Source organism: Triticum aestivum, chromosome 3D, assembly GCF_018294505.1.
Source record: "Triticum aestivum cultivar Chinese Spring chromosome 3D, IWGSC CS RefSeq v2.1, whole genome shotgun sequence".
Classification (NCBI taxonomy): Eukaryota; Viridiplantae; Streptophyta; class Magnoliopsida; order Poales; family Poaceae; genus Triticum; species Triticum aestivum.
The window spans coordinates 445,541,876-445,569,375 of NC_057802.1; the positions used below are offsets into that span (position 1 = coordinate 445,541,876).

General features: G+C 45.2%; 1 protein-coding gene across 1 annotated transcript; it reads right to left on the reverse strand.

Annotated features, from left to right (window-relative positions):
* Nucleotides 1-23,615: 23,615 nt before the first annotated feature.
* On the reverse strand, nucleotides 23,616-27,222 carry LOC123079540 (NADH--cytochrome b5 reductase 1; the record flags this gene model as incomplete). Its single annotated transcript, XM_044502318.1, is given in 9 exon segments — nucleotides 23,616-23,977; nucleotides 24,115-24,201; nucleotides 24,723-24,788; nucleotides 25,343-25,432; nucleotides 25,527-25,607; nucleotides 25,799-25,876; nucleotides 26,010-26,100; nucleotides 26,198-26,339; nucleotides 26,901-27,222. Coding segments are annotated over 9 exon segments (840 nt in total). The 3' UTR covers nucleotides 23,616-23,884.
* Between the last annotated feature and the right edge of the window lie 278 nt (nucleotides 27,223-27,500).

A 27,500-nucleotide genomic window follows, 5' to 3' on the forward strand; every position in this document is an offset into this window, starting at 1 on the left:
GGCGTTGGGGTCCATTCTGCAATGAACTCCGCCAAGACTCTACTCTGGATTGTCGAAGTACTTTCAAACTTCAAACCAAAGCTCGATAGTTCCAAGGCCCATTCCACAATCCTCCCGGTTGCGTCTGGGTTATGCAATATCCGTTGCAGCGGGAGGCGGGTGACGACGGTGATTTCGTGTGCTTGGAAGTAATGACGCAGCTTCCTCGAGGCCATAAGGAGGCCGAAGAGAAATTTCTGCACACCGGAGTACCTTGACCTAGCCCCCTGCAAGAGGGAGCTGACAAAGTAAACCGGGTGTTGCATCATCTTCTTCTTCTGCACTACTTCATTTGATTGCACAGGCCCTGTCCTGCCGGCGTCAGACTCTGCCGGGGGCATTGCCTCGCCGGCACCAGGCTCTGCCGGGGGAAGCTCTGGCTCGCCATCCGCCAGTCCTACCGTCGCCACTATCTCTTCGTCGACCTCCCTCTGCGAAACTAGCGCGGCGCTGATCACTTGGTTTGTTGCCGCTAGGTATAGTAGCAACGGCTCTTGTGGTTTAGGCGCAACCAGTATCGGTGTAGAGGAGAGGTATTTCTTCAAATCCTGCAGTGCTGCTTCGGCTTCTGGGGTCCATTCCATTGGGCCCGCCTTTTTCAAGATTTTGAAAAAGGGAAGGGCACGCTCAGCAGACTTGGAGATGAATCTGCTCATGGCGGCAACGCAGCCAGTGAGCCGACGCACATCCTTGCTCCGCCTAGGCGCCTCTCAATTTGCTCAATGGCCTTGATCTTATCTGGATTCGCCTCGATCCCGCGCTGCAACACAAAGAACCCGAGAAGTTTGTCGGACGGAACACCGAAGACACACTTCTTAGGGTTCAGCTTGAGGTTGATCTTGCGCAAATTTGCAAACGTCTCTTCTAAATCTTGTACGAGTGTTGCCTTGTCCTTGGTTTTGACCACTATGTCATCCATATAAGCTTCCATATTTCTATGTAGCTGGGGCTCAAAACCAATTTGGACTGCTCTTGCAAATGTTGAGCCAGCACTCTTCAACCCGAAAGGCATTCGTAAAAAGCAATACGTACCACATGGGGTGATGAATGTTGTCTTCTCTTCATCTTCTTTCGTCATGAAGATCTGGTGGGATCCTGAGTAGGCATCGAGGAACGATAACAAGTCACACCTGGCCGTGGAGTCAACAATCTGGTCAATGCGTGGCAACGGGAAAGGGTCCTTCGGACAAGCCCTATTGATATCTGTGTAATCAATACACAGCCTCCACTTCCCATTTGCCTTGCGCACCACCACCGGATTGGCTAACCACATCGGATGAAGTACTCCCCTCACCAAGCCTGCCGCTTCTAACTTCCTGATCTCCTCTGTGATGAACTCCTGCCATTCCAAAGCTTGCTTCCTGACCTTCTGCTTGACGGGTCGTGCGTGGGGACAGACAGCTAGATGGTGCTCAATCACCTCCCTGGGAACGCCGGGGATGTCGGATGCTTGCCATGCAAACACATCGACATTCGCCTGCAGGAAAGTGACTAGCGCGCTTTCCTATTTGCTGTCGAGGGTGGAGCTTATGGTGAAAGCCCCTCCCATGCCATCCTCCTTCACGGACACCTTCTTGGTCTCTGGCGGTGCAGCTCTGGATTTCTTACTCTTGCCGGTGGAGCTCTCTAGCACGTCCTCGACGGGAGCACAACACTCCGAAGAGGTGCGCTTGCCGGAGTGGGTGCGAGAGGTCTTGTCAGTCTTCTTCCCTCCCGGGGCTTCGGCGGCAGGAGCAAGTGTCTTGGCGGCAATCGCTGCAACTGCCTCCCAGTAGAGTTGGTCAGCGCAGATCAGCGCATCCTTCTTGTCGGAGGGGACGGTGATGATGGTCATCGGCCCAGCATCTTCAGCGTGTTGTAGGTGTAATGTGACGCTGCCATGAACTTGGCTAGTGTCGGGTGGCCGAGGATCCCGTTGTATGGCAAGGGGATCTCGGCTACATCGAAAACAATCCTCTCTGTCCTATAGTTCAACTCACCTCCAAACGTCACGGGCAGAGTGACCTTAACCTTCGGCTGACTCCTTCCCGGGTTGACCCCTTGAAACGTGCCCGTCTCTTCGAGGTTTCCATCAGGAATCTGCAGCGTTTTGATCACAACGGGCGAGATCAAGTTCAGACCGGCCCCGCCGTCAACTGGCATCTTCGTCACCTTGAGGTTGCGTATCGTAGGTGAAACCAACAACGGTAAACACCTGACCGCAGTTGTGCGATCAGGGTGGTCCTCGGTGTCAAAAATGATAGGCGTGCTGGACCATTTCAGGGGCTTCTGAGCATCGAGTGATGGCTCTGCTGCCGTGATCTCACACGCCCATTGCTTGAGTTGGCGGTGAGAGGTATGCAGCGAGGCGCCACCGTCGACGCACATGGCCTCCGTAGCTTTCTGAAACTCATGCTCGCCGGACTCGTCGTCCTCGTCATGATCATTATCTTCCTGCTTCTTGTCGCGGCCCCGAGCAGGCCTCTCTTGCTGGTTATCCTTGCCGCGGCGACCTCCTTGGCCGCCATGCTTCTTGCCTGACCCTTCTCCTTGTCCCGCCTCTCATACTCAGCTTTTTGCTTCTCAGCAAGCAGCTCAACTTGCCGGTAGTTCTGGAGGTCGTGGCCCTTGGTGCGGTGGATCTTGCAGTACTGCTTGTCGGAGCCCCCCGGCTTGTCGGCGGCCGCCAAGGCCCGGCAAGCGGCGCACCCAACAATTTCTTTGTCGGGGTCGTCTGCCTTAGCCTTCTTGGCAACGCCGGTATCGTCGGATCCCTCGACGGCAGATACGTCTCCGTCGTATCTATAATTTTTTATTGTTCCATGCCAATACTATACAACTTTCATATCCTTTTGGCAACTTTTTATACTATTTTTGGGACTAACATATTGATCCAGTGCCCAGTGCCAGTTCCTGTTTGTTGCATGTTTTATGTTTCGCAGAAACCCCATATCAAATGGAGTCCAAACGGGATAAAAACGGACGGAGAATTATTTTAGAATATTTGTGATTTTTGGGAAGTAAAATCAACGTGAGACGGTGCCCGAGGTGGCCACAAGGGTGGGGCCCACGCCCACTCCAGGCAGGCGCGCCCCTGACCCTCGTGGGCCACCCATAAGGCGGTTGATGCTCTAGTTTGGCCGCAAGAAAGCTAATTTTTGGAAAAAGATCTGGGCGAAGGTTTCAATCCAATCGGAGTTACGGATCTCTATATATATATGAAACGGTGAAAGGGCAGCAGAGGAGAACGCAGAAATAGAGAGAGACAGAGAGACAGATCCAATCTCGGAGGGGCTCACGCCCCTCCCCCGGACCATGGACCAGAGGGGAAACCCTTCTCCCATCTAGGGAGAAGGTCAAGGAAGAAGAAGAAGGAGGGGGGGCTCTCTCCCCCTCGCTTCCGGTGGCGCCGGAACGCCGTCGGGGCCATCATCATCACCGCGATCTACACCAACACCTCCGCCATCTTCACCAACATCTCCATCACCTTCCCCCCTCTATCTACAGTGGTCCACTCTCCCGCAACCCGATGTACCCTCTACTTGAACATGGTGCTTTATGCTTCATATTATTATCCAATGATGTGTTGTCATCCTATGATGTCTGAGTAGATTTTCTTTGTCCTATCGGTGGTTGATGAATTGCTATGATTGATTTAATTTGCTTGTGGTTATGTTGTTGTCCTTTGGTGCCCATCATATGAGCGCGTGCGTGGATCACACCATAGGGTTAGTTGTATGTTGATAGGACTATGTATTGGAGGGCAAGGGTGACAGAAGCTTCAGCCTTGCATAGAAATTGATGCATATGGGATTGAAGGGGGACCAATATATCTTAATGCTATGGTTGGGTTTTACCTTAATGAACGTTAGTAGTTGCGGATGCTTGCTAATAGTTCCAATCATAAGTGCATAGAATTCCAAGTAAGGGATGACATGCTAGCAGTGGCCTCTCCCACATAAAACTTGCTATCTATCTAGTAAAGTAGTCAATTGTTAGGGACAATTTCGCAACTCCTACCACCACTTTTCCACACTCGCTATATTTACTTTATTGTGTTTTTATCTAAACAGCCCCTAGCTTTTATTTACGCTCTCTTTATATTCATGCAAGCCTATCCAAAAACACCTACAAAGTACTTCTAGTTTCATACTTGTTCTAGGTAAAGTGAACGTCAAGCGTGCGTAGAGTTGTATTGGTGGTTGATAGAACTTGAGGAATATTTGTTCTACCTTTAGCTCCTCGTTGGGTTCGACACTCTTACTTATCGAAAGAGGCTACAATTGATCCCCTATATTTGTGGGTTATCAAGACCTTTTTCTAGTGCCGTTGCCGGGGAGCAATAGCGTGGGGTGAATATTCTCGTGTGTGCTTGTTTGCTTTATCACTAAGTAATTTTTATTTGCTGTTCTTAGTTGTTTTCTATCTTTAGTTATGGGTAGGAAACGCAAAATACCAAAAAAATTAGTTGTACCTACTGAACCAATGGTTGAAGAACCACTCAAAATTTATCACACTCCTGAAGCTTATTACTTGGATCATCTTCGATCCCTATGTGCTCATGCTGAAACCCCAACTAGCTTAGTTGAGGGCAAATCCTTAGATGAGCATGCTTGTTATGTGCGACACCGCATATCTGAAAAAGGGAAACTTTTACTGGGTCAAATACATCGTTTGCAATGCTATGCTTGGAATTTATGTTATATATATATATATATATGATTTAACTTGTTGTTCTGAAAACCCTAAGAAACACCTTCCCTACCAATGTGAGGTTATTGATAATGGAATCTTATCTTCATATGCTAAAGGTGTTTATAGTTACTATGATGTTCAACAAATTGAATAATTTGTTGCTTATAAGGGTGCTTATGAAACTGCTTCTTTGATTGAAAAGTATGGTGCTACTCTTTACAAATCTGAAAATTTTGCCATACTTAAATATTGCTATGATAATTATGCTTCTAATGCCTATGTTGAACCATATATTGAGGACTACTCCGCTGTCCAAGAAGAGACTAATATTTTGCAGGAGTCTATGGAAGAAGAAATTGATGAAACTGTGAGCTCATTGGATGAAAAAGATGATGAGGGGAGCGAAGAACAAAGGGAGGAAGAGCGGATTAGCTACCCGTGCCCACCTTCTAATGAGAGTAACTCTTCAACTCATACATTGTTTAATTTCCCTTCGTGCTTACCGAAGGATGATTGCTATGATGACTGTTATGATCCCGTTGATTCTCTTGAAATATCCCTTTTTGATGATGCTTGCTATGCTTGTGGCCAAGATGCCAATATGAATTATACTTATGGAGATGAACTTTCTATAGTTCCTTATGTTAAACATGAAATTGTTGCTATTGCACCTGCGCATGATAGTCCTATTATCTTTTTGAATTCTCCCGACTACACTATATCGGAGAAGTTTGTGCTTATTAAGGATTATATTGATGGGTTGCCTTTTACTACTACACATGATGATTTTGATGAGTATAATATGCATGTGCTTGCTGCTCCCACTTGCAATTATTATGAGAGAGGAACTATATCTCCACCTCTCTATGTTTCCAACATGGTAAAATTGCAAGAAACTGTTTATACTATGCGTTGGCCTTTACTATGTGTGCATGAATTGTTCTTTTATGACATGCCGATGCATAGGAAGAGAGTTAGACTTCGTCATTGCTTGATATATGTTGCTTTGTGCTCACTACTAAATTACAAATCATTGCTAATTAAAATTGGCTTTGATATACCTTGGGATCCGGGTGGATCCATTACTTGAGCACTATATGCCTAGCTTAATGGCTTTAAAGAAAGCGCTGCGAGGGAGACAACCCGGAAGTTTTAGAGAGTCATTTATTTCTGTTGAGTGCTTTTATAAAGTTTAAAAACAAAAAAAATAAAGAGGGGAACCCAAAAACTTTTCAAAAAGGAAAGTGAAAGTGAGAGAGACAAGCATTGTTGAAGTGGGAGAGCTCCTTGAACTTTGTTCATGCTCACGGAAACTTTGTGAATATTAATTACAGAAAATTTTCAATAAAAATAATTATCCCCTTGTATAATTCCATTGTATTATAAAAATAATGTGCCAAGGTTTGCCTTTAGGATGTTTACGATGCTTGTTGGTTTGTGCGGTGCAGGACAGAAACTTTGGCTGTAGTGCGCGATTTTATATTTTTTACTAGAACGTCAAACGGTTCTGATTCTTTTTGCAATGTCTTTCTATACAATTTTTTTATTTTTCCTAATTTTGGCAGAATTGTTAAAGTATTAGAAGTATGGTGAATGTTCAGATTATTACAGACTGTTCTGTTTTAGACAGATTCTGTTTTTGATGCATAGTTTGCTTGTTTTGATGAGACTATCGATTTATATCAGTGGATCAAGCCATGAAAAAGTTATATTACAGTAGACACAATGCAAAAACAAAATATTAATTGGTTTACAACAGTACTTAGAGTAGTGATTTGCTTTATTATACTATCAGATCTTACCGAGTTTTCTGTTGAAGTTTTGTGTGGATGAAGTGTTCGATGATCGAGAAGGTCTCGATGTGAGAAGAAGGAAGAGAGGCAAGAGCTCAAGCTTGGGGATTCCCAAGGAACCCCAAGTAAATATTCAAAGAGACTCAAGCGTCTAAGCTTGGGGATGCCCCGGAAGGCATCCCCTCTTTCTTCAACAAGTATCGGTATGTTTTCGGATTCGTTTCGTTCATGCGATATGTGCAAGTCTTGGAGCGTCTTTTGCATTTAGTTTTCGTTTTTCTTTTTTGCACCATGCTTGTATGAGATAGTCCTTGGTTGATTTATAGAATGCTCTTTGCACTTCACTTATATCTTTCGAGTATGGCTTTATAGAATGCTTCATGTGCTTCACTTATATCATTCGAAGTTAGGATTGCCTGTTTCTCTTCATATAGAAAACCGCCATTTGTAGAATGCTCTTTTGCTTCACTTATATTTGTTAGAGCGTGGGCATATCTTTTGTAGAAAGAATTAAACTCTCTTGCTTCACTTATATCTATTTAGAGAGATGACAGGAACTGGTCATTCACATGGTTAGTCATAAAATCCTACATAAAACTTGTAGATCACTCAATATGATATGTTTGATTCCTTGCAATAGTTTTGCAATATAAAGGTGGTGATATTAGAGTCGTGCTAGTTGAGTAATTGTGAAATTGAGGAATACTTGTGTTGAGGTTTGCAAGTCCCGTAGCATGCACGTATGGTGAACTGTTATGTAACGAAGTCGGAGCATGAGGTGTTCTTTCATTGCTTTCCTTATGAGTGGCGGTCGAGGACGAGCGATGGTATTTTCCTACCAATCTATCCCCCTAGGGGCATGCGTAGTAGTACTTTGCTTCGAGGGCTAATAAACTTGTGCAATAAGTATATGAGTTCTTTATGACTAATGTGAGTCCATGGATTATACGCACTCTCACCCTTCCATCATTGCTAGCCTCTTCGGTACCGTGCATTGCCCTTTCTCACCTCGAGAGTTGGTGCAAACTTCGCCGGTGCATCCAAACCTCGTGATACGATACGCTCTATCACACATAAACCTCATTATATCTTCCTCAAAACACCACCATACCTACCTATCATGGCATATCCATAGCCATTCCGAGATATATTGCCATGCAACTTCCATCATCATCATATACATGACTTGAGCATTTATTGTCATATTTCTTTGCATGATCGTAAGATAGCTAGCATGATTTTTTCATGGCTTGTCCGTTTTTTGATGTCATTGCTACGCTAGATCATTGCACATCCCGGTACACCGCTGGAGGCATTCATATAGAATCATATCTTTGTTCTAGTATCGAGTTGTAATATTGAGTTGTAAGTAAATAAAAGTGTGATGATCATCATTATTAGAGCATTGCCCCAGTGAGGAAAGGATGATGGAGACTATGATTCCCCCACAAGTCGGGATGAGACTCCGGACGAAAAAAATAAAAATAAAGAGAAAGGCCAAAAAAAGAGAAGTCCCAAAAAAACAAAAAAAGGAGAAAAAACAAAAAAATGAGAGAAAAAGAGAGAAGGGGCAATGTTACTATCCTTTTACCACACTTGTGCTTCAGAGTAGCACCATGTTCTTCATATAGAGAGTCTCTTGAGTTATCACTTTCATATACTAGTGGGAATTTTCATTATAGAACTTGGCTTGTATATTCCGATGATGGGCTTCCTCAAATGCCCAAGGTCTTCATGAGCAAGCAAGTTGGATGCACACCCACTTAGTTTCAGTTTGAGCTTTCGTACACTTATAGCTCTAGTGCATCCGTTGCATGGCAATCCCTACTCCTCACATTGACATCAATTGATGGGCATCTCCATAGCCCGTTGATTAGCCGCGTCGATGTGAGACTTTCTCCTTTTTTATCTTCTCCACATAACCCCCATCATCATATTCTATTCCACCTATATTGCTATATCCATGGCTTGCGCTCATGTATTGCATGAGGGTTGAAAAAGCTGAAGCGCGTTAAAAAGTATGAACCAATTGCTCAGCTTGTCATCGGAGTTGTGCATGATTTGAATGCTTTGTGTGGTGAAGATGGAGCATAGCCAGACTATATGATTTTGTAGGGATGAGCTTTCTTTGGCTATGTTATTTCGATAAGACATAATTGCTTGGTTGGTATGCTTGAAGTATTATTGTTTTTATGTCAAATGATAGACTATTGCTTTGAATCACTCGTATCTTAATATTCATGCCATGATTAGATACATGATCAAGATTATGCTAGGTAGCATTCCACATCAAAAATTATCTTTTTTATCATTTACCTACTCGAGGACGAGCGGGAATTAAGCTTGGGGATGCTGATACGTCTCCGTCGTATCTATAATTTTTGATTGTTCCATGCCAATATTATACAACTTTCATATACTTTTGGCAACTTTTTATACTATTTTTGGGACTAACATATTGATCCAGTGCCCAGTGCCAGTTCCTATTTGTTGCATGTTTTATGTTTCGCAGAAACACCATATCAAACGGAGTCCAAACGGGATAAAAACGGACGGAGAATTATTTTGGAATATTTGTCATTTTTGGGAAGTAAAATCAACGTGAGACGGTGCCCGAGGTGGCCACGAGGGTGGGGCCCATGCCCACTCCAGGCAGGCGCGCCCCTGACCCTCGTGGGCCACCCGTAAGGCGGTTGATGCTCTACTTTGGCCGCAAGAAAGCTAATTTTTGGAAAAAGATCTGGGCGAAGGTTTCAATCCAATCGGAGTTACGGATCTCTATATATATATGAAACGGTGAAAGGGCAGCAGAGGAGAACGCAGAAATAGAGAGAGACAGAGAGACAGATCCAATCTCAGAGGGGCTCTCACCCCTCCCACGCCATGGAGACCATGGACCAGAGGGGAAACCCTTCTCCCATCTAGGGAGAAGGTCAAGGAAGAAGAAGGAGGAGGGGGGCTCTCTCCCCCTCGCTTCCGGTGGCGCCGGAACGCCGCTGGGGGCCATCATCATCACCGCGATCTACACCAACACCTCCGCCATCTTCACCAACATCTCCATCACCTTCCCCATCTATCTACAGCGGTCCACTCTCCCGCAACCCGTTGTACCCTCTACTTGAACATGGTGCTTTATGCTTCATATTATTATCCAATGATGTGTTGCCATCCTATGATGTCTGAGTAGATTTTCTTTGTCCTATCGGTGGTTGATGAATTGCTATGATTGATTTAATTTGCTTGTGGTTATGTTGTTGTCCTTTGGTGCCCATCATATGAGCGCGCGCGTGGATCACACCATAGGGTTAGTTGTATGTTGATAGGACTATGTATTGGAGGGCAAGGGTGACAGAAGCTTCAGCCTAGCATAGAAATTGATGCATACGGGATTGAAGGGGGACCAATATATCTTAATGCTATGGTTGGGTTTTACCTTAATGAATGTTAGTAGTTGAGGATGCTTGCTAATAGTTCAATCATAAGTGCATAGAATTCCAAGTAAGGGATGACATGCTAGCAGTGGCCTCTCCCACATAAAACTTGCTATCGATCTAGTAAAGTAGTCAATTGCTTAGGGACAATTTCGCAACTCCTACCACCACTTTTCCACACTCGCTATATTTACTTTATTGTGTTTTATCTAAACAGCCCCTAGCTTTTATTTACACTCTGTTTATATTCTTGCAAGCCTATCCAAAAACACCTACAAAGTACTTCTAGTTTCATACCTGTTCTAGGTAAAGCGAACGTCAAGCGTGCGTAGAGTTGTATCGGTGGTCGATAGAACTTGAGGGAATATTTGTTCTACCTTTAGCTCCTCGTTGGGTTCGACACTCTTACTTATCGAAAGAGGCTACAATTGATCCCCTATACTTGTGGGTTATCAACGACAAGCACGGTCTTGCCCTTGCGCTTACTGTTGCGGCGTCGGCCCTTCTTCGTCGTTGCGGTGGTATCTTCATCTGTGGAGTCGGTTTCCGCACCGGCGTCCTCGCTGGGGTACTTCCTCCCCTCTTCAGCTCGGGCGCACCTATCGGCCAGAACATACAGTTCGGCCACATCTTTGACCTTGTTCATCGCCAGTTCTTCGCGCATCTTGCGGTTGCGCACATTCTGATGGAATGTGCTGATCACGGTGGCAGGATGAACATCTGGGATGTTGTACTGCACCCGGTTGATGTTGGGGATTGTTGCAGAAATTAAAAATTGTCTATGCATCACCAAGATCAATCTATGGAGAGACTAGCAATGAGAGAGAGGGGAGTGCATCTTCATACCCTTGAAGATCGCGATGCGGAAGCGTTACAAGAACGCGGATGAAGGAGTCGTACTCGTAGCGATTCAGATCGCGGTTGATTCCGATCTAAGCGCCGAACAACGGCGCCTCCGCGTTCAACACACGTACAGCCCAGGGACGTCTCCTCCTTCTTGATCCAGCAAGGGGAGAGGAGAAGTTGAGGGAGAGCTCCGACAGCACGACGGTGTGGTGGTGGAGCTTGCAGTTCTCCGGCAGGGCTTCGCCAAGCACTACGGAGGAGGTGTTGGGGAGGGAGAGGGCTGCGCCAGCGGAAGGGCTGCGGCTCCCATGCGCCTCCCCACTATATATAGGGGTGGAGGGGGCTGGTTTCTTGCCCTCCAAGTCCATTGGGGCGTTGGCAAAGGTGGGGGAAAGAAATCCCATCATTTCCCTTCCCCACCGATTGTTATCCCCCTTTTTTAGGGATCTTGATCTTATCCCTTCGGGATATGATCTTATTCCTTCTAAGGGGGGATCTTGGTGCGCCTTGACCAGGGGTGTGGGGCCTTGCCCCACTACCCACGTTCATGTGGGTCCCCCCATGTAGGTGGGCCCCACTCTGGAACCTTCTAGAACCTTCCCGGTACTATACCGAAAAATCCCGAACATTTTCCTGTGGCCAAAACAGGACTTCCCATATATAAATCTTTACCTCCGGACCATTCTGAACTCCTCGTGACGTCCGGGATCTCATCCGGGACTCCGAACTACATTCGGTAACTGCACACTAATTCCCATAACAACTCTAGCGTCACCGAACCTTAAGTGTGTAGACCCTACGGGTTCGGGAATCATGCAGACATGACCGAGACAGCTCTCTGGCCAATAACCAACATCGGGATCTGGATACCCATGTTGGCTCCCACATGTTCCACGATGATCTCATCGGATGAACCACGATGTCAGGGATTCAATCAATCATGTATACAATTCCCTTTGTCAATCGGTACGTTACTTGCCCGAGATTCGATCGTCGGTATCCCAATACCTCGTTCAATCTCGTTACCGGCAAGTCACTTTACTCTTTTTGTAATGCATGATCCCGCGACTAACTACTTAGTCACATTGAGCTCATTATGATGATGCATTACCGAGTGGGCCCAGAGATACCTCTCCGCCATACGGAGTGACAAATCCCAGTCTCGATTCGTGCCAACCCAACATACACTTTCGGAGATACCTGTAGTGCACCTTTATAGCCACCCAGTTACGTTGTGACGTTTGGTACACCCAAAGCATTCCTACGGTATCTGGGAGTTGCACAATCTCATGATCTAAGGAAATGATACTTGACATTAGAAAAGCTTCTAGCAAACGAACTACACGATCTTGTGCTATGCTTTGGATTGGGTCTTGTCCATCACATCATTCTCCTAATGATGTGATCCCGTTATCAATGAAATCTAATGTCCATGGTCAGGAAACCATAACCATCTATTGATCAACGAGCTAGTCAACTAGAGGCTCACTAGGGACATGTTGTGGTCTATGTATTCACACATGTATTACGGTTTCCAGTTAATACAATTATAGCATGAACAATAGACAATTATCATGAACAAGGAAATACAATAATAACCATTTTATTATTGCCTCTAGGACATATTTCCAACAGTCTCCCACTTGCACTAGAATCAATAATCTAGTTCACATCACTATGTGATTGTAATGAATCCAACACCGATGGGGTTTGATCATATCTCGCTTGTGAGAGAGGTTATTAGTCAACGGGTCTGAACCTTTCAGATCCGTGTGTGCTTTACAAATCTCTATGTCATCTTGTAGATGTAGCTACCATGCGCTACTTGGAGCTATTCCAAATAACTGCTCTACTATACGAATCCGGTTTACTACTCAGAGTCATCCGGATTAGTGTTAAAGTTTGCATCGACGTAACCCTTTACGACGAACTCTTTTACCACCTCCATAATCGAGAAAATTCCTTAGTCCACCAGTTACTAAGGATACGTTTGACCGCTGCCATGTGATCCATTCCTGGATCACTCTTGTACCCCTTGATTGACTCATGGCAAGGCACACTTCAGGTGCGGTACACAGCATAGCATACTGTAGAGCCTACATCTAAAGCATAGGGGGCAACCTTCGTCCTTTCTCTCTCTTCTGTCGTGGTAAGATCTTGAGTCTTACTCAATGCTCACACCTTATAACACAGCCAAGAACTCCTTCTTTGCTGATCTATTTGAACTCCTTCAAAATCTTGTCACGGTATGTATTCATTTGAAAGTACTATTAAGCGTTTTTTATCTATCCTTATAGATCTTGATGCTCAATGTTCAAGTAGCTTAATCCAGGTTTTCCATTGAAAAACACTTTTCAAATAACCCTATATGCTTTCCAGAAATTTTACATCATTTCTGATCAAGAATATGTCAACAACATATACTCATCAGAAATTCTATAGTGCTCCCACTCACTTCTTTAGAAATACAAGTTTCTCATAAACTTTGTATAAACCCAAAATCTTTGATCATTTCATCAAACGTATACTCCAACTCCGAGATGCTTACTCCAGTCCTTAGAAGGATTGCTGGAGCTTTGCATACTTGTTAGCATCTTTTAGGATTGACAAAAACCTTCTGGTTGTATCACATACAATCTTTCCTCAAGAAAATTGTCGAGGAAACAATGTTTTGACATCCTATCTGCAAGATTTCATAAATAATGCAGTAACTGCTAATACAATTCCAACAGACTCTTAGCATCGCTACGAGTGAGAAAGTCTCACCGTAGTCAACTCCTTGAACTTGTCGGAAAACATCTTAACGACAAGTCAAGCTTTCTTAATGGTGATACTTACCATCATTGTCCGTCTTCCTTTTAAAATCCATCTGTACCTAATAGCCTTACGACCATCAAGTAGTTCTTCCAAAGTCTATACTTTGTTTTCACACATGGATCCTCTCGGATTTTATGGCCTCGAGCCATTTGTCAGAATCCGGGCCCACCATCGCTTCTCCATAGCTCGTAGGTTCATTGTTGTCTAGCAACATGACCTCCAAGACAGGATTACGTACCACTCTGAAATAGTATGCATCCTTGTCGACCTACGAGGTTTGGTAGTGACTTGATCCGAAGTTTCATGATCACTATCATCAGCTTCCACTTCAATTGGTGTAGGCGCTACAGGAACAACTTCCTGTGCCCTGCTACACACTAGTTGAAGTGACGGTTCAATAACCTCATCAAGTATCCACCATCCTCCCACCCAATTCTTTCAAGAGAAACTTTTCCTCGAGAAAGGACCCGTTTCTAGAAACAATCACTTTTGCTTTCGGATCCGAAATAGGAGGTATACCCAACTGTTTGGGGTGTCCTATGAAGATGCATTTATCCGCTTTGGGTTCGAGCTTATCAGGCTAAACCTTTTTCACATAAGCGTCGCAGCCCCAAACTTTTAAGAAATGACAGCTTAGGTTTCTCTAAACCATAGTTCATACGGTGTCATCTCAACGGAATTACGTGGGGCCCTATTTAAAGTGAATGCGGTTGTCTCTAATGCCTAACCCATAAACGATAGTGGTAATTCGATAAGAGACATCATGGTATGCACCACATCCAATAGGGTGCAGCTATGATGTTCAGACACACCATCACACTATGGTGTTCCAGGCGGCATTAGTTGTGAAACAATTTCCACAATGTCTTAATTGTGTACCAAACACGTAACGCAGATATTCATCTCTATGATCATATCATAGACATTTTATCCTCTTGTCACGACGATCTTCAACTTCACTCTGAAATTACTTGAGCCTTTCAATAATTCAGACTTGTGTTTCATCAAGTAAATATACTTAGAATCTACTCAAATCATCTGTGAAGTAAGAGCATAACGATATTCATTGCGTGCCTCGGCACTCATTGGATTGCACACATCAAATGTATTACTTCCAACAAGTTGCTCTTTTGTTTCATCTCACTGAAAACGAGGCCTTTCAGTCATCTTGCCCATGTGGTATGATTTGCATGTCTCAAGTGATTCAAAATCAAGTGAGTCCAAACGATCCATCTGCATGGAGTTTCTTCATGCGTATAAACCAATAGACATGGTTCGCATGTCTCAAACATTTCAAAAAATGAGTGAGTCCAAAGATCCATCAACATGGAGCTTCTTCATGCGTTTTATACCAATATGACTCAAATGGCAGTGCCACAAGTATGTGGTACTATCATTACTATCTTATATCTTTTGGCATGAACATGTGTATTACTACGATCGAGATTCAATAAACCATTCATTTTAGGTGCAAGACCATTGAAGGTATTATTCAAATAAACAGAGTAACCATTATTCTCCTTAAATGAATAACCGTATTGCGATAAACATAATCCAATCATGTCTATGCTCAACGCAAACACCAAATAACAATTATTTAGGTTTAACACCAATCTCGATGGTAGAGGGAGCATGCGATGCTTGATCACATCAACCTTGGAAACACTTCCAACACATATCGTCATCTCACCTTCAGCTAGTCTCCATTTATTCCGTAGCTTTTTATTTCGAGTTACTAACACTTAGCAACCGAACCGGTATTTTAATACCCTTGTGCTACTACGAGTACTAGTAAAGTACACATTATAATGTATATACAATATACTTCTGTCGGCCTTGCCAACCTTCTCATCTACCAAGTATCTAGGGTAGTTCTGCTTTAGTGACCGTTCCCCTTATTTCAGAAGCACTTAGTCTCGGGTTTGGGTTCAACCTTGGGTTTCTTCACTAGAGCAGCAACTGATTTGCCATTTCATGAAGTATCCCTTTCTTGCCCTTGCCCTTCTTGAAACTAGTGGTTTTACTAACCATCAACAATTGATGCTCCTATTTGATTTCTACTTTCGCGGTGTCATGAATAGCTCAAGGATCATCATATCTATCCCTGATATGTTATAGTTCATCACGAAGCTCTAGTAGCTTGGTGGCAGTGACTTTGGAGAACCATCACTATCTCATTTGGAAGATTAACTCCCACTCGATTCAAGTGATTGTAGTACTCATACAATCTGAGCACATGCTCAACGATTGAGCTTTTCTCCTTAGTTTGCAGGCTTAAGAAACTTGTCAGAGGTCTCATACCTCTTCACGTGGGCACTAGCCTGAAATCCCAATTTCAGTCCTTGGAACATCTCATATGTTCTGCGATGTTTCAAAAACATCTTTGGTGCCTCAATTCTAAACCATTTAGCATTACGCACTGAACTATCATGTAGTCATCAAAACGTGTATGTCAGATGTTCGCAACATCCACAACCGACGCTCGAGGTTCAGCACACTGAGTGGTGCATTAAGGACATAATCTTTCTGCGCAGCAATGAGGACAATCCTTAGTTTACGGACCCAGTCCGCATAATTACTACTGTCAACTCTCAACTAAATTTTCTCTAGGAACATATCTAAAACAGTAGAACCAAAGCGTGAGCTACGACATAATTTGCAAAGACCTTTTGACTATGGTCATGATAATTAAGTTCATCTAATCAAATTATTTAATGAACTCCCACTCAGATAGACATCCCTCTAGTCATCTAAGTGATACATGATCCGAGTCAACTAGGCCGTGTCCGATCATCACGTGAGACGGACTAGTCATCATCGGTGAACATCTTCATGTTGATCGTATCCACTATACGACCCATGTTCGACCTTTCGGTCTCTTGTGTTCCGAGGCCATGTCTATACATGCTAGGCTCGTCAAGTCAACCTAAGTGTTTTGCATGTGTAAATCTGGCTTACACCCGTTGTATGCGAACGTTAGAATCTATCACACCCGATCATCATGTGGTGCTTTGAAACAACGAACTTTCGCAACGGTGCACAGTTAGGGGGAACACTTTCTTGAAATTTTATGAGGGATCATCTTATTTATGCTACCGTCGTTCTAAGCAAATAAGATGTAAACATGACAAACATCACATGCAAATCATAGAGTGACATGATATGGCCAATATCATCTCGCGCCTTTGATCTTCATCTTTGAGGCGCGACATGATCACCTTCGTCACCGGCATGACACCATGATCTCCATCATCATGATCTCCATCATCGTGTCTTCATGAAGTTGTCTCGCCAACTATTACTTCTACTACTATGGCTAACGGTTAGCAATAAAGTAAAGTAATTACATGGCATTTTCAATGACACGCAGGTCATACAATAAATTAAGACAACTCCTATGGCTCCTGCCGGTTGTCATACTCATCGACATGCAAGTCGTGATTCCTATTACAAGAACATGATAAATCTCATAATCACATATATATAATTCATCACATCCTTTTGGCCATATCACATCACATAGCATACCCTGCAAAACAAGTTAGACGTCCTCTAATTGTTGTTGCATGTTTTACGTGGCTGCTATGGGTTTCTAGCAAGAACGTTTCTTACCTACGCAAAAGCCACAATGGTGATATGCCAATTGCTATTTACCCTTCATAAGGACCCTTTTCATCGAATCCGATCCGACTAAAGTGGGAGAGACTGGCACCCGCTAGCCACCTTATGCAACAAGTGCATGTCAGTCGGTGGAACCTGTCTCACTTAAGCGTACGTGTAAGGTCGGTCTGGGCCGCTTCATCCCACGATGCCGCCGAATCAAGATAAGAATATTAACGGTAAGCAAATTAAACAAATCATCGCCCACAACTACTTTGTGTTCTACTCGTGCATAGAATCTACGCATAGACCTAGCTCTGATACCACTATTGGGGATCATTGCAGAAATTAAAAAGTTTCTACGCATCACCAAGATCAATCTATGGAGATACTAGCAACGAGAGAGGGGAGTGCATCTTCATACCCTTGAAGATCGCGATGCGGAAGCGTTACAAGAACGCGGATGAAGGAGTTGTACTCGCAGCGATTCAGATCGCGGTTGATTCCGATCTAAGCGCCGAACAACGGCGCCTCCGCATTCAACACACGTACAACCCGAGGACGTCTCCACCTTCTTGATCCGGCAAGGGGAGAGGAGAAGTTGAGGGAGAGCTCCGGCAGCACGACGGTGTGGTGGTGGAGCTTGCACTTCTCCGGCAGGGCTTCGCCAAGCACTACGGAGGAGGAGGAGGTGTTGGGGAGGGAGAGGGCTGGGCCAGCGGAAGGGCTGCGGCTCCCATGTGCCTCCCCACTATATATAGGGGTGGAGGGGGCTGGTTTCTTGCCCTCCAAGTCCATTGGGGAGTTGGCAAAGGTGGGGGAAAGAAATCCCATCATTTCCTTTCCCCACCGATTGTTATCCCCCTTTTTTTAGGGATCTTGATCTTATCCCTTCGGGATATGATCTTATTCCTTCTAAGGGGGATCTTGGTGCGCCTTGACAAGGGGTGTGGGGCCTTGCCCCACTACCCAAGTTCATGTGGGTCCCCCCATGCAGGTGGGCCACACTCCGGAACCTTCTAGAACCTTCCCAGTACAATACCGAAAAATCCCAAACATTTTCCGGTGGCCAAAATAGGACTTCCCATATATAAATCTTTACCTCCGGACCATTCTGGAACTCCTTGTGACGTCCGGGATCTCATCCAGGAATCCGAACAACATTCGGTAACTGCACACTAATTCCCATAACAACTCTAGCGTCACCGAACCTTAAGTGTGTAGACCCTACGGGTTCGGGAATCATGCAGACATGACCGAGACAGCTCTCTGGCCAATAACCAACAGCGGGATCTGGATACCCATGTTGGCTCCCACATGTTCCATGATGATCTCATCGGATGAACCACGATGTCGGGGATTCAATCAATCATGTATACAATTCCCTTTGTCAATCGGTACGCTACTTGCCCGAGATTCGATCGTCGGTATCCCAATACCTCGTTCAATCTCGTTACCGGCAAGTCACTTTACTCTTTTTGTAATGCATGATCCCGCGACTAACTACTTAGTCACATTGAGCTCATTATGATGATGCATTACCGAGTGGGCCCAGAGATACCTCTCCGCCATACGGAGTGACAAATCCCAGTCTCGATTCGTGCCAACCCAACATACACTTTCGGAGATACCTGTAGTGCACCTTTATAGCCACCGAGTTACGTTGTGACGTTTGGTACACCCAAAGCATTCCTACGGTATCCGGAAGTTGCACAATCTCATGGTCTAAGGAAATGATACTTGACATTAGAAAAGCTTCTAGCAAACGAACTACACGATATTGTGCTATGCTTAGGATTGGGTCTTGTCCATCACATCATTCTCCTAATGATGTGATCCCGTTATCAATGACATCTAATGTCCATGGTCAGGAAACCATAACCATCTATTGATCAACGAGCTAGTCAACTAGAGGCTCACTAGGGACATGTTGTGGTCTATGTATTCACACATGTATTACGGTTTCCAGTTAATACAATTATAGCATGAACAATAGACAATTATCATGAACAAGGAAATACAATAATAACCATTTTATTATTGCCTCTAGGACATATTTCCAACAGTTGAACCTCTGTATGTACTTGCGCAGGGTTTCACCTTCCTTCTGGGGGATGATATGCAAATCGCTTGCCTGGCCATGAGCTTGATGGCCTCCAATGAAGGCGCCAACAAACTCATGACACAAATCCGACCAAGAAGAAATGGAATCCGCCGGCAAGTGCATTAACCATGACATGACATTGGGTTTAAGCGCCAACGGGAAGTAATTGGCAAGCACCTTGTCGTCGCGAGCTCCAGCAGCTTGCATCGCGATGGTGTAGATGCTGAGGAACTCCGACGGGTGGGTCTTGCCGTTGTACTTCTCGCCAACGTCGGGCTTGAATGTGCGGTGGGAGGGCCACTGGAACTGCCGCAGCTCACGGGTAAAGGCTGGGCAACCCACCTCGTAGGCCGCCAGAGCCTCCCAGTGCTGCGTGGTCCATAGTGGGCCCCGCCCGCCTGTCTGACTGGTGGCGTGCTTCACGTCGGTGCTCGATGGTGGTTCGTGCGTCTTCGTGGGCTCGCTCCCGAAGAACTTGGCGTTGATCGCGGTGGGTCCGTGGGTCGGACGACACTATGAAAATATTATCACATGCGTCATCACGACGGATCGACACCCGCAGTGGCTAGCGTGGGGGAGGAGAGTGCACTGTGGCCGCAGCACCTCCAGTCCTTTCACCACTGGCATGCGGTGGCTCGACGGAGCGCCGACCTGAGGGCCCCGCTGGTCGTGGCTCGTCTTTGTTGGCAACGCCGACGAGGCTCCGGATGGTGGCTCTCCACTCGTCGAGCCTTTCCGCAGCAGGAGGAAAGTCGAGGAGCAACTGCGCGTGCTAAAGCTTCTACTGGCATGGGTGGCGGTGAAAGCTGTGTGGACCGTGACGCACTCCTACTTCTAACCATGTTAGAAGGAGCTCTATCACGGCCTTGCGGCTACGCGCCATTTTCGCCAGCGCCTCGGCGTGCATGCTGGCCTTCTACGTCCCGCGAATGAGGCACAGGACTCTTCCCACGGCGGCGCTCGGGGTCACCAGCGTGGTGATGTTGCTCGTCGCGGACAACCTGGGAAGAGTGTGTCGTGGGCGCTGGCGTAGGCGTCTTGGAAGTCACCGCGCCGCCGATGGGCGGCACGACGCCGCCCTTGGAGGGCCCCCGCACCGCCTGCGGGGGGGCCGGCTCCGTCTTTGGATTTGGCAGCGCGCGGCCCGTCGTCTCGCGCACGAACGACGCCGCTCGCTAGGCTTTGACTGCAAGAGCGATGCGGGTGTTCGCGGGCCGCGCCTCGGCTTCTGCCCGCGACCGCCTCACCACTCGCCCGCACTGGTACGGGCCGTTCGGCCCCCGATGAACCGATCGCCGTGATCGTCTTCTTTTTGAGAGCCATGGCGATGAAGAACTGCTAAACCAACTACTAGACCGGATTTTCACAACTGCGCCCCCCTACCTGGCGTGCCAAAGATGTCGGGGGAAACGACACCTATGGAATCACTGGGATCCCTTCTACGGTTGGCGGGCGCGGGGTTGTGCAAGGAGAGGGTTTGGTAGCCAGCACAAAGATCGTTTACCCAGGTTCGGGCCGCAAGGATGCGTAATACCCTAGTCCTGCTTTGGTGTATATTTGAGTGTTCTTGAGCTTTCGAACTAGCTGTGGTGCGTGTGTTGTCCAAAAGATCCGAATCCTTCTCCAGTACGCCTCGGGCCTCTTTTTATAGTCAAAAGGGGCTGCTACAGTGGCACACAGGAGGTGGAAATGTATACAGTAGTTAAGTCTATCCTTTGGCACCGTTGGACAAACGCATTTAATGCGCTGCCGACGTGCCCTTCTTGCTTTATCGGGGACGGTGGGGAAGCTCGTCCCAGCTGTCGCCGCCTCGCCTGGCTCCGACGCGCGTCCGAGCTGATGAGGCGTTGTAGCGCCACGTCGGCTGGCTACTGGGCTGGCGCGGTGGCAGAGTCTTCACGAAGATCTGCATGCCACCACGCATGTGCTTGTTGAGTTGGCCTGGAGACCGCGCGTCGCCACGCAGGTGCCTGCCCAGCTGGTTGGGCTGGCAGCTGCATGGGAACGGCGGTGGAGTCTTAGCAGACGTGGGCCTGGCTGTGGCCCCGCGAGTGTCCTCGGCAAGGGTCTTGCCGTGGCATCGCGGTCGTTCCCGGCAAGGATCTTGTCGGGGGTCTCGTGGATTTCCTCGGCCAGGATCTTGTCGAGGATCGTCGTCTTCTGGTCCTCATATGATCTTGTGTGCTTATGATCTTTACAAAGATCTGCATGCCACCACGGAGGTGCCTCCCGAGCCTTGGTTCCAATGTGGTTGATGGTGTTGGAACCCTTGGGCTCAAGGGTGGCGCGCTCTGCTGGCGTTGGGAAAGTTGCCTCGGCAAGGGTCTTGCTGGGGGAGTCCACCTCGCCCTCTTGCTCTTTGCGTATTTGGTCTTGGCGTTGCTCTGCCCGTCTTGTGCCTCTGGTTTCTCCCTTTGCCCTGCTAAATGTGGGCGCAGGCGCGGCTCTGACTGCCCGTGCACAAGTAGAGGGGTCAAAAGGAGAGCCCATATTTGGCCTTGAGGTTTCCACTTCAAAAGAAACTTCTCTGAAATTACCTAAATCTTCTTAAAATAAGGAATAAGGAAGCCAAATAGCTAAAAAACGATAGTTTTGGTTTCCAAGTAAAAACCCCTAGTATATGAAAGAATGAAAAGGTGCTTTCGTTCTTCGGCAATTTGACAGCATAAGCAATAAGGAAGCCAAAATATAAAAGTCAAAAAATTCCAAAAAATTGTTGTTGTCTACAAGTCAAAGAATATGTAAAAACAGACTCAACAGAATGCACAAGAAACAACTGAGCCAAAGCTTATGGCCTCTTTGATTCGCATGATTTGAAAAACGTGGGAATAGGAAAAATTGTAGGATTGGAATGCCATGCTCATATCAATCCTACTGGATTTTGGGTTGTTTGATTGTATCTTAAGAAAAATGAAGGATTCTTTCAAAGAGGTTTGAGTGGATGCTAGAAATCATAGGGGAAGTAGTATATAAAATCCTTAGAAAAATTTCTATAAGATTCAGTCCTATGAATCAAACAACTAACATAACAAATTCCTATGGTTTCTAATCCTCTAAAATTCATATGAAAATCATATGAAAATTCATATGAGCTCTAGAATGGGCCAATATAGCCAAAGTTCATGGACTAGTGACCCTCCACTTTTTAGGGCTCTTGGTTTATAGGAGTTTTGTAGGAAAATTTTCTTTGGAGCCCTTTCGTTTGAAGGAATACAATCCTATTCCTGTGTAGGATAGGAATCAATCCCTTGTATATCATAGAAAAAACACATTAGCCTAGATTTAATGAAAAAAAAATCTTATCATATTAATCAAATGACGACGTCTCTTTCCCTGTAGGATTTTATATGTATGTTATTTCACTTTTTCCTATTCCTACGAACAAAGGAGGCCTTACTAGTCTATATCATGGATTAGTGCACCAAGTTTTACCAACATACCCTTCTGGGCACAAAGGCACGTAAAAACAGTTACCCACACAAAAGCAGACATTTCCTGTTGTCTTATTTTTTTGAGGGAATGGCATCATGGCTCACTTTATTGCTATCAAATAGATGCTACATCATCCACAAGCAAGAAAATAATAAAACTAGGAGGTTCATCAACCCAAACATTGTGGTTATGATCCGCCTCCCTAGCTAAACTGTGGGCAACGGAATTGGCATCCCTATTGCAAGACGAAAATTCTAATCTACTGAAAGTAGTAATCTGAATATTAATATCCTCAAAGTATAGAGCAGCTACTGTTGAAGAAAAACCTCCTCCATGGCCTCAAGACAATCAGACTCAGCAATAATCTTGTCGAAGCCCATCTCATTAGCCAAAACGACCCCCCTTCTGATACCCAATGCTTCTGTGGTAGCCGCATCAATCGCATAAGAAACTTCTTTGTTACACGCAGCAAGAGATCGTCCCATGTCTGAATAATGTATGTCTGATATCCTCACATTCCAGAGGGCACCTAGGACACAGACTTAATGATGTTATAATGTGTCTATTAGCTAACACCCGGTAACAGGGGAGGACACCAAGCAGAGTTTTCCAAGCAATTTTTTTTTTTACTTTTGCTGCAACATCTGTAGCCCATAGTGTTTTCCGAGTTCGAGCTTCAATTGATCCTCCTGGCCGAACCAAATGCTCGACAGCACCAAATTGATGATTCAACTATTTCTGTTGTCTTTGATTTCTATGTACGTACTCACACAGATACCATACGCCCTAGCATGTCCAACACCACGAGCTACGCAGCTCAGAAGGCACCATCCTACTTGTTCGTTGGGGGAAAAAATACAAACTTTTACCAATGATTGATGTTCGCAAAAAAAAAAGGCGATGCCGTGATTTCTTTCGGTCGAATGTTGGACTCATCCAATGCTCATGTTTCAAACCAATAATGATAAAAGTGGAGTCGAAAGAAATGTGGGCCTCTGCCAAGGTGTGCAGCTAACATTTGGCCACGAAAATGGAGGTACTACAAGAATAAAAATGCATCGCTTCTGTAAGATATCAAGAGGGGTCGGACAGTCCCCGTGCTGGATAATGTAGGGCATGGGGGGCTTATTTTGCTGTACTCCGGAGTCTTAGAACTGGAACTGCATCTCCTTTGTGTATCCGAGCTCCTCGAGGTGTGCAGCCATCGCCTTGTTCATCGGAGGAGGGCCGCATCTCAAGATCTGGAATATAACAAAGAAAAGTCGCGTTATCTCGGAGACGCGATACAGATTGGAGTTTCCTGGAAAACGACCACTTGGCGCTTTCTTGTAAACAAAGTTGTGACTTGCAAGGAATGAACACTTGAGTTTTACTTTACCTGAATATCCTCAGCAGGTGCTGGACAGTGGGTCTTGATCATGTCCTGGGACACAAAGCCAACACCACCATTCCAGACTTCAGGAGGCTGCAAATGCAAACGACAGTATGAGATTCTGTTGCAAATGCATTTATAGTGCAATGGAAGTCGTGACTCTGGATGTAACTCTGTACCATTGGACTAGGGGTAATGAGAGCGCACAGTTGTTTTTAGCAGATAAAAGACAAATTCATAATGCGGATTTATTTCAGAACATGGTATCCATCCAATCAAAATATATTTAGCACATACTATCTTCACTCATTTTAAGTAGTCCAACACTATTCAAAACCTATCTGTGTGACCGGTATTATGCATACAGCTCTGTACTGCAACTATCTAGCAGCGCTACATTACCATGTGTTCAACGCTCAACAGCCTGTCCGATGTTATTGCCATGAGAATCATAACAGAAATTCTGTACCTACTTATACTAGTTCCCAATAAATGGAAAAGTCCTGGATCCATTGTTTCCGAACAGAACTACTGACGTGCTTCCGCATAATAAATGCAGTGTACTGATTTGATATGCACGTCTAGTTAAAACATGAGAAGAACATAGGGTGCACCTGATTCAGCACGTAGAAGATCTTGAAGCGATCAGGATATTCTTCGGCCAGGCTGTCCAGCTCTTCCTGCACAGATTAAACAGACCTATAAAGTCGGTACCAAGCAAAATAGCACAGTACTAGTGAAGCGCATCCATCATATAAGAACATCCCTTAGCTGGCATGCTGCTTTCATGATTTGAGTAACTTTGTAATTCATGTATTCAGTTATAGATGGTTTAATATTTATAATAAAAAAGAAAGCCAGGGAAGTTGTATGTAAGTTTCAGTTACAAATTACTCTGTGTGACTAGTTCCCTTTTACCGTAGTACAAGTTGTGCACAAGTTCTGAATCACCTTAGACATTCTAGATATTTTACACTAAAATATCCTAACGGGAATAAGGGGAAACAATACTTGGCGTCCAAGTGTTATATATCATCAACAACTATACGGAATAGATACATCGTGGATAACAACCTTATAAAGTTCTAGCAAATGTGTAATATATGCTCACAGTAACTCTGGTCTAATGGGTCAACAGTTGCAAAGTATATATGTCTTGGATATGGTTGCTGTATCAGATGACTGCGCGAAAACCAAAAAAGGGTTTCTACAGAAAAAAGGATGGTGATTCCACCTTCAGAAGAATGTCTTCAGGTGTGACATTTGCATAGACTAGATGAACCTTCGTTTTGTCATTAGGGTTCTCGAGAATTGCCCTTGCAACCTGTGTTAACAGAAAAAAGATTGTTAGTGGAGACCAAAGAAACCGGTCTGTAGCATCATTGACTGCAATATAGAGCTTTGAACTTTGTTTTTACTTGGAACATCGGAGTAATGCCAGATCCACCAGCCAGCATTCCGAAAGCTCTCACTTGTCCTACTTGGTACTTGAAACGACCCTAGATCAGAGAACAAATCATGTTAAACTTATAACTAGATGGCTAATAAGCATGACATTGTGAATGTGGACTATAAATAACAACACCTGTGCTGGCTAAACCAGAGCAAAAGGAAAAATTTCAGGCTTAGCAAGCAGCTATTTCTTATGAACCTAACATAGGCTACTCATCATGATAAAAAAGAGTGTTACCTTAGGTCCCTTCACAGACATATAATCACCAACTTTCATTTCACGGAAGTGATGCGACATTCTTCCTTGAGGGTACATCTGAATTTTGGGGAAGAGAAAGTATTAAAAAAAAGAAAAGATGAAGAAACTACAGCTGAACACACAATCATGTGGAACAAAAAGATAAGATTGTTAACCAATATTATTGTAGTATAAAGAAATGAACACATACCTTTATAACAAGCTGAAAATTTCCGAGATCAGAATCCAATGTAGTAGGTGTGTAAGGCTTGATTACTTCTTCACCTGTAGCATCTTGACCTCTGAATAAAAGGAGGGAACATTAACATGATTTAAATTTTAAAAGAAGTACATTATAAAAGCAAACTTCAGAACTCAGAAGCAGCACATAATTCAAACCTGCAACTGATATGTTGACCAATTGGAAGGCCTAACACAGAGGTAGGGGTTGGAAGAGCAAATCGGAATTTGGCAACATTATGGCTTATTTGTGTCTTTTCCACAAGTTTAAACTTCTTGAAGTTCTCAGGATCCAAGCAGCCTGATAGGGGCAAAAAGAGCACCAGAAATGACATTAAGCTACAGCATATTACCCTCCAACAGCAGAAAGAATGCTCGAGCAATTTTTTTTATTTGGTTAATGAAACAAAGAATGAAAGAAGTAATGAATGCTAGAATGAGGTGTGAAATTCCACAAGCAATTACTTAAAAAGATTCGACAGAACCACCCACGACAAACAAAACAAAAAAAGATGTTGCAGAATAACAGGTGCCAAGTTATTAAACTCTCATCAGTAGCACATCTAACTCCATAATCTCACAACAAGCGTAACAGGGGGCAGACCAAGCCCAGCGGGAGGCAGGCAGTGTCTGTCACCACGAAAAAGCACCAGCTCACAGACCAATTCAGCAATTTTCACAGTACAATGGCCGAATTCGCGGCTCCGCGGCCTCTCAGCGAGAACTAACTGAAAGCTGCTGGGATTCCGGCTCACCAGAATACCAGATCGCAAGCGAAATCACAGGCATCTCATGTAAGCATGCGTCTATCTACTGAAATATGCACAACAGTACGCGCAACCATACATACATACATACATACCCTTGGGCCTCTTGGATCGGCGGAGGAGGAGTGCGCCGCCCACGGCGACGGCGACGACCGCGACGGCGACGGCCACCATGGTCTCGACGCTCCGCCCCTGCAGGAAATCCATGGCCCCCTTCCTCCCGCGCGGCTGTCTGTCTGTCTCCCTCGCGACGCTGTCCCTCGGGGCGGGGGTTGGTTGGGTGCCTCGGGCTGCGGTGTTTGGTGCGAGATTTAGCTGTGTTTGGAATTAGAAGACGGGGCGCGGGGTTAGCTGAGGGAGCGGGGGTAGGTGGGGTGCGGTGGTGGTGACCGGTAAGACGGAAACCACCGGTGGTGACTGGTGAGACCTGTGGGCGGGGCGGGGCGCGGTGGCGGAGATCGCGAGGTCGTATTCGCCCTTTTGCCCTCGCCACAATTCAAAACACAAACAGGGTCTGAATTTCAGATGCTCTTCTCTTCTCGGTGACTACACTGCAGAAGCACCTTCAGAAATTGTTTTTTTTTTAACTGGGCAAAAGATTTGCCACTTTCATTGATTAAGAAGAAGGTTTAGAGGTTTTGGCCAAAAAGCCGAATTACAACAGATTACTCTCGGAAATTGCCACCTTCAGAAAT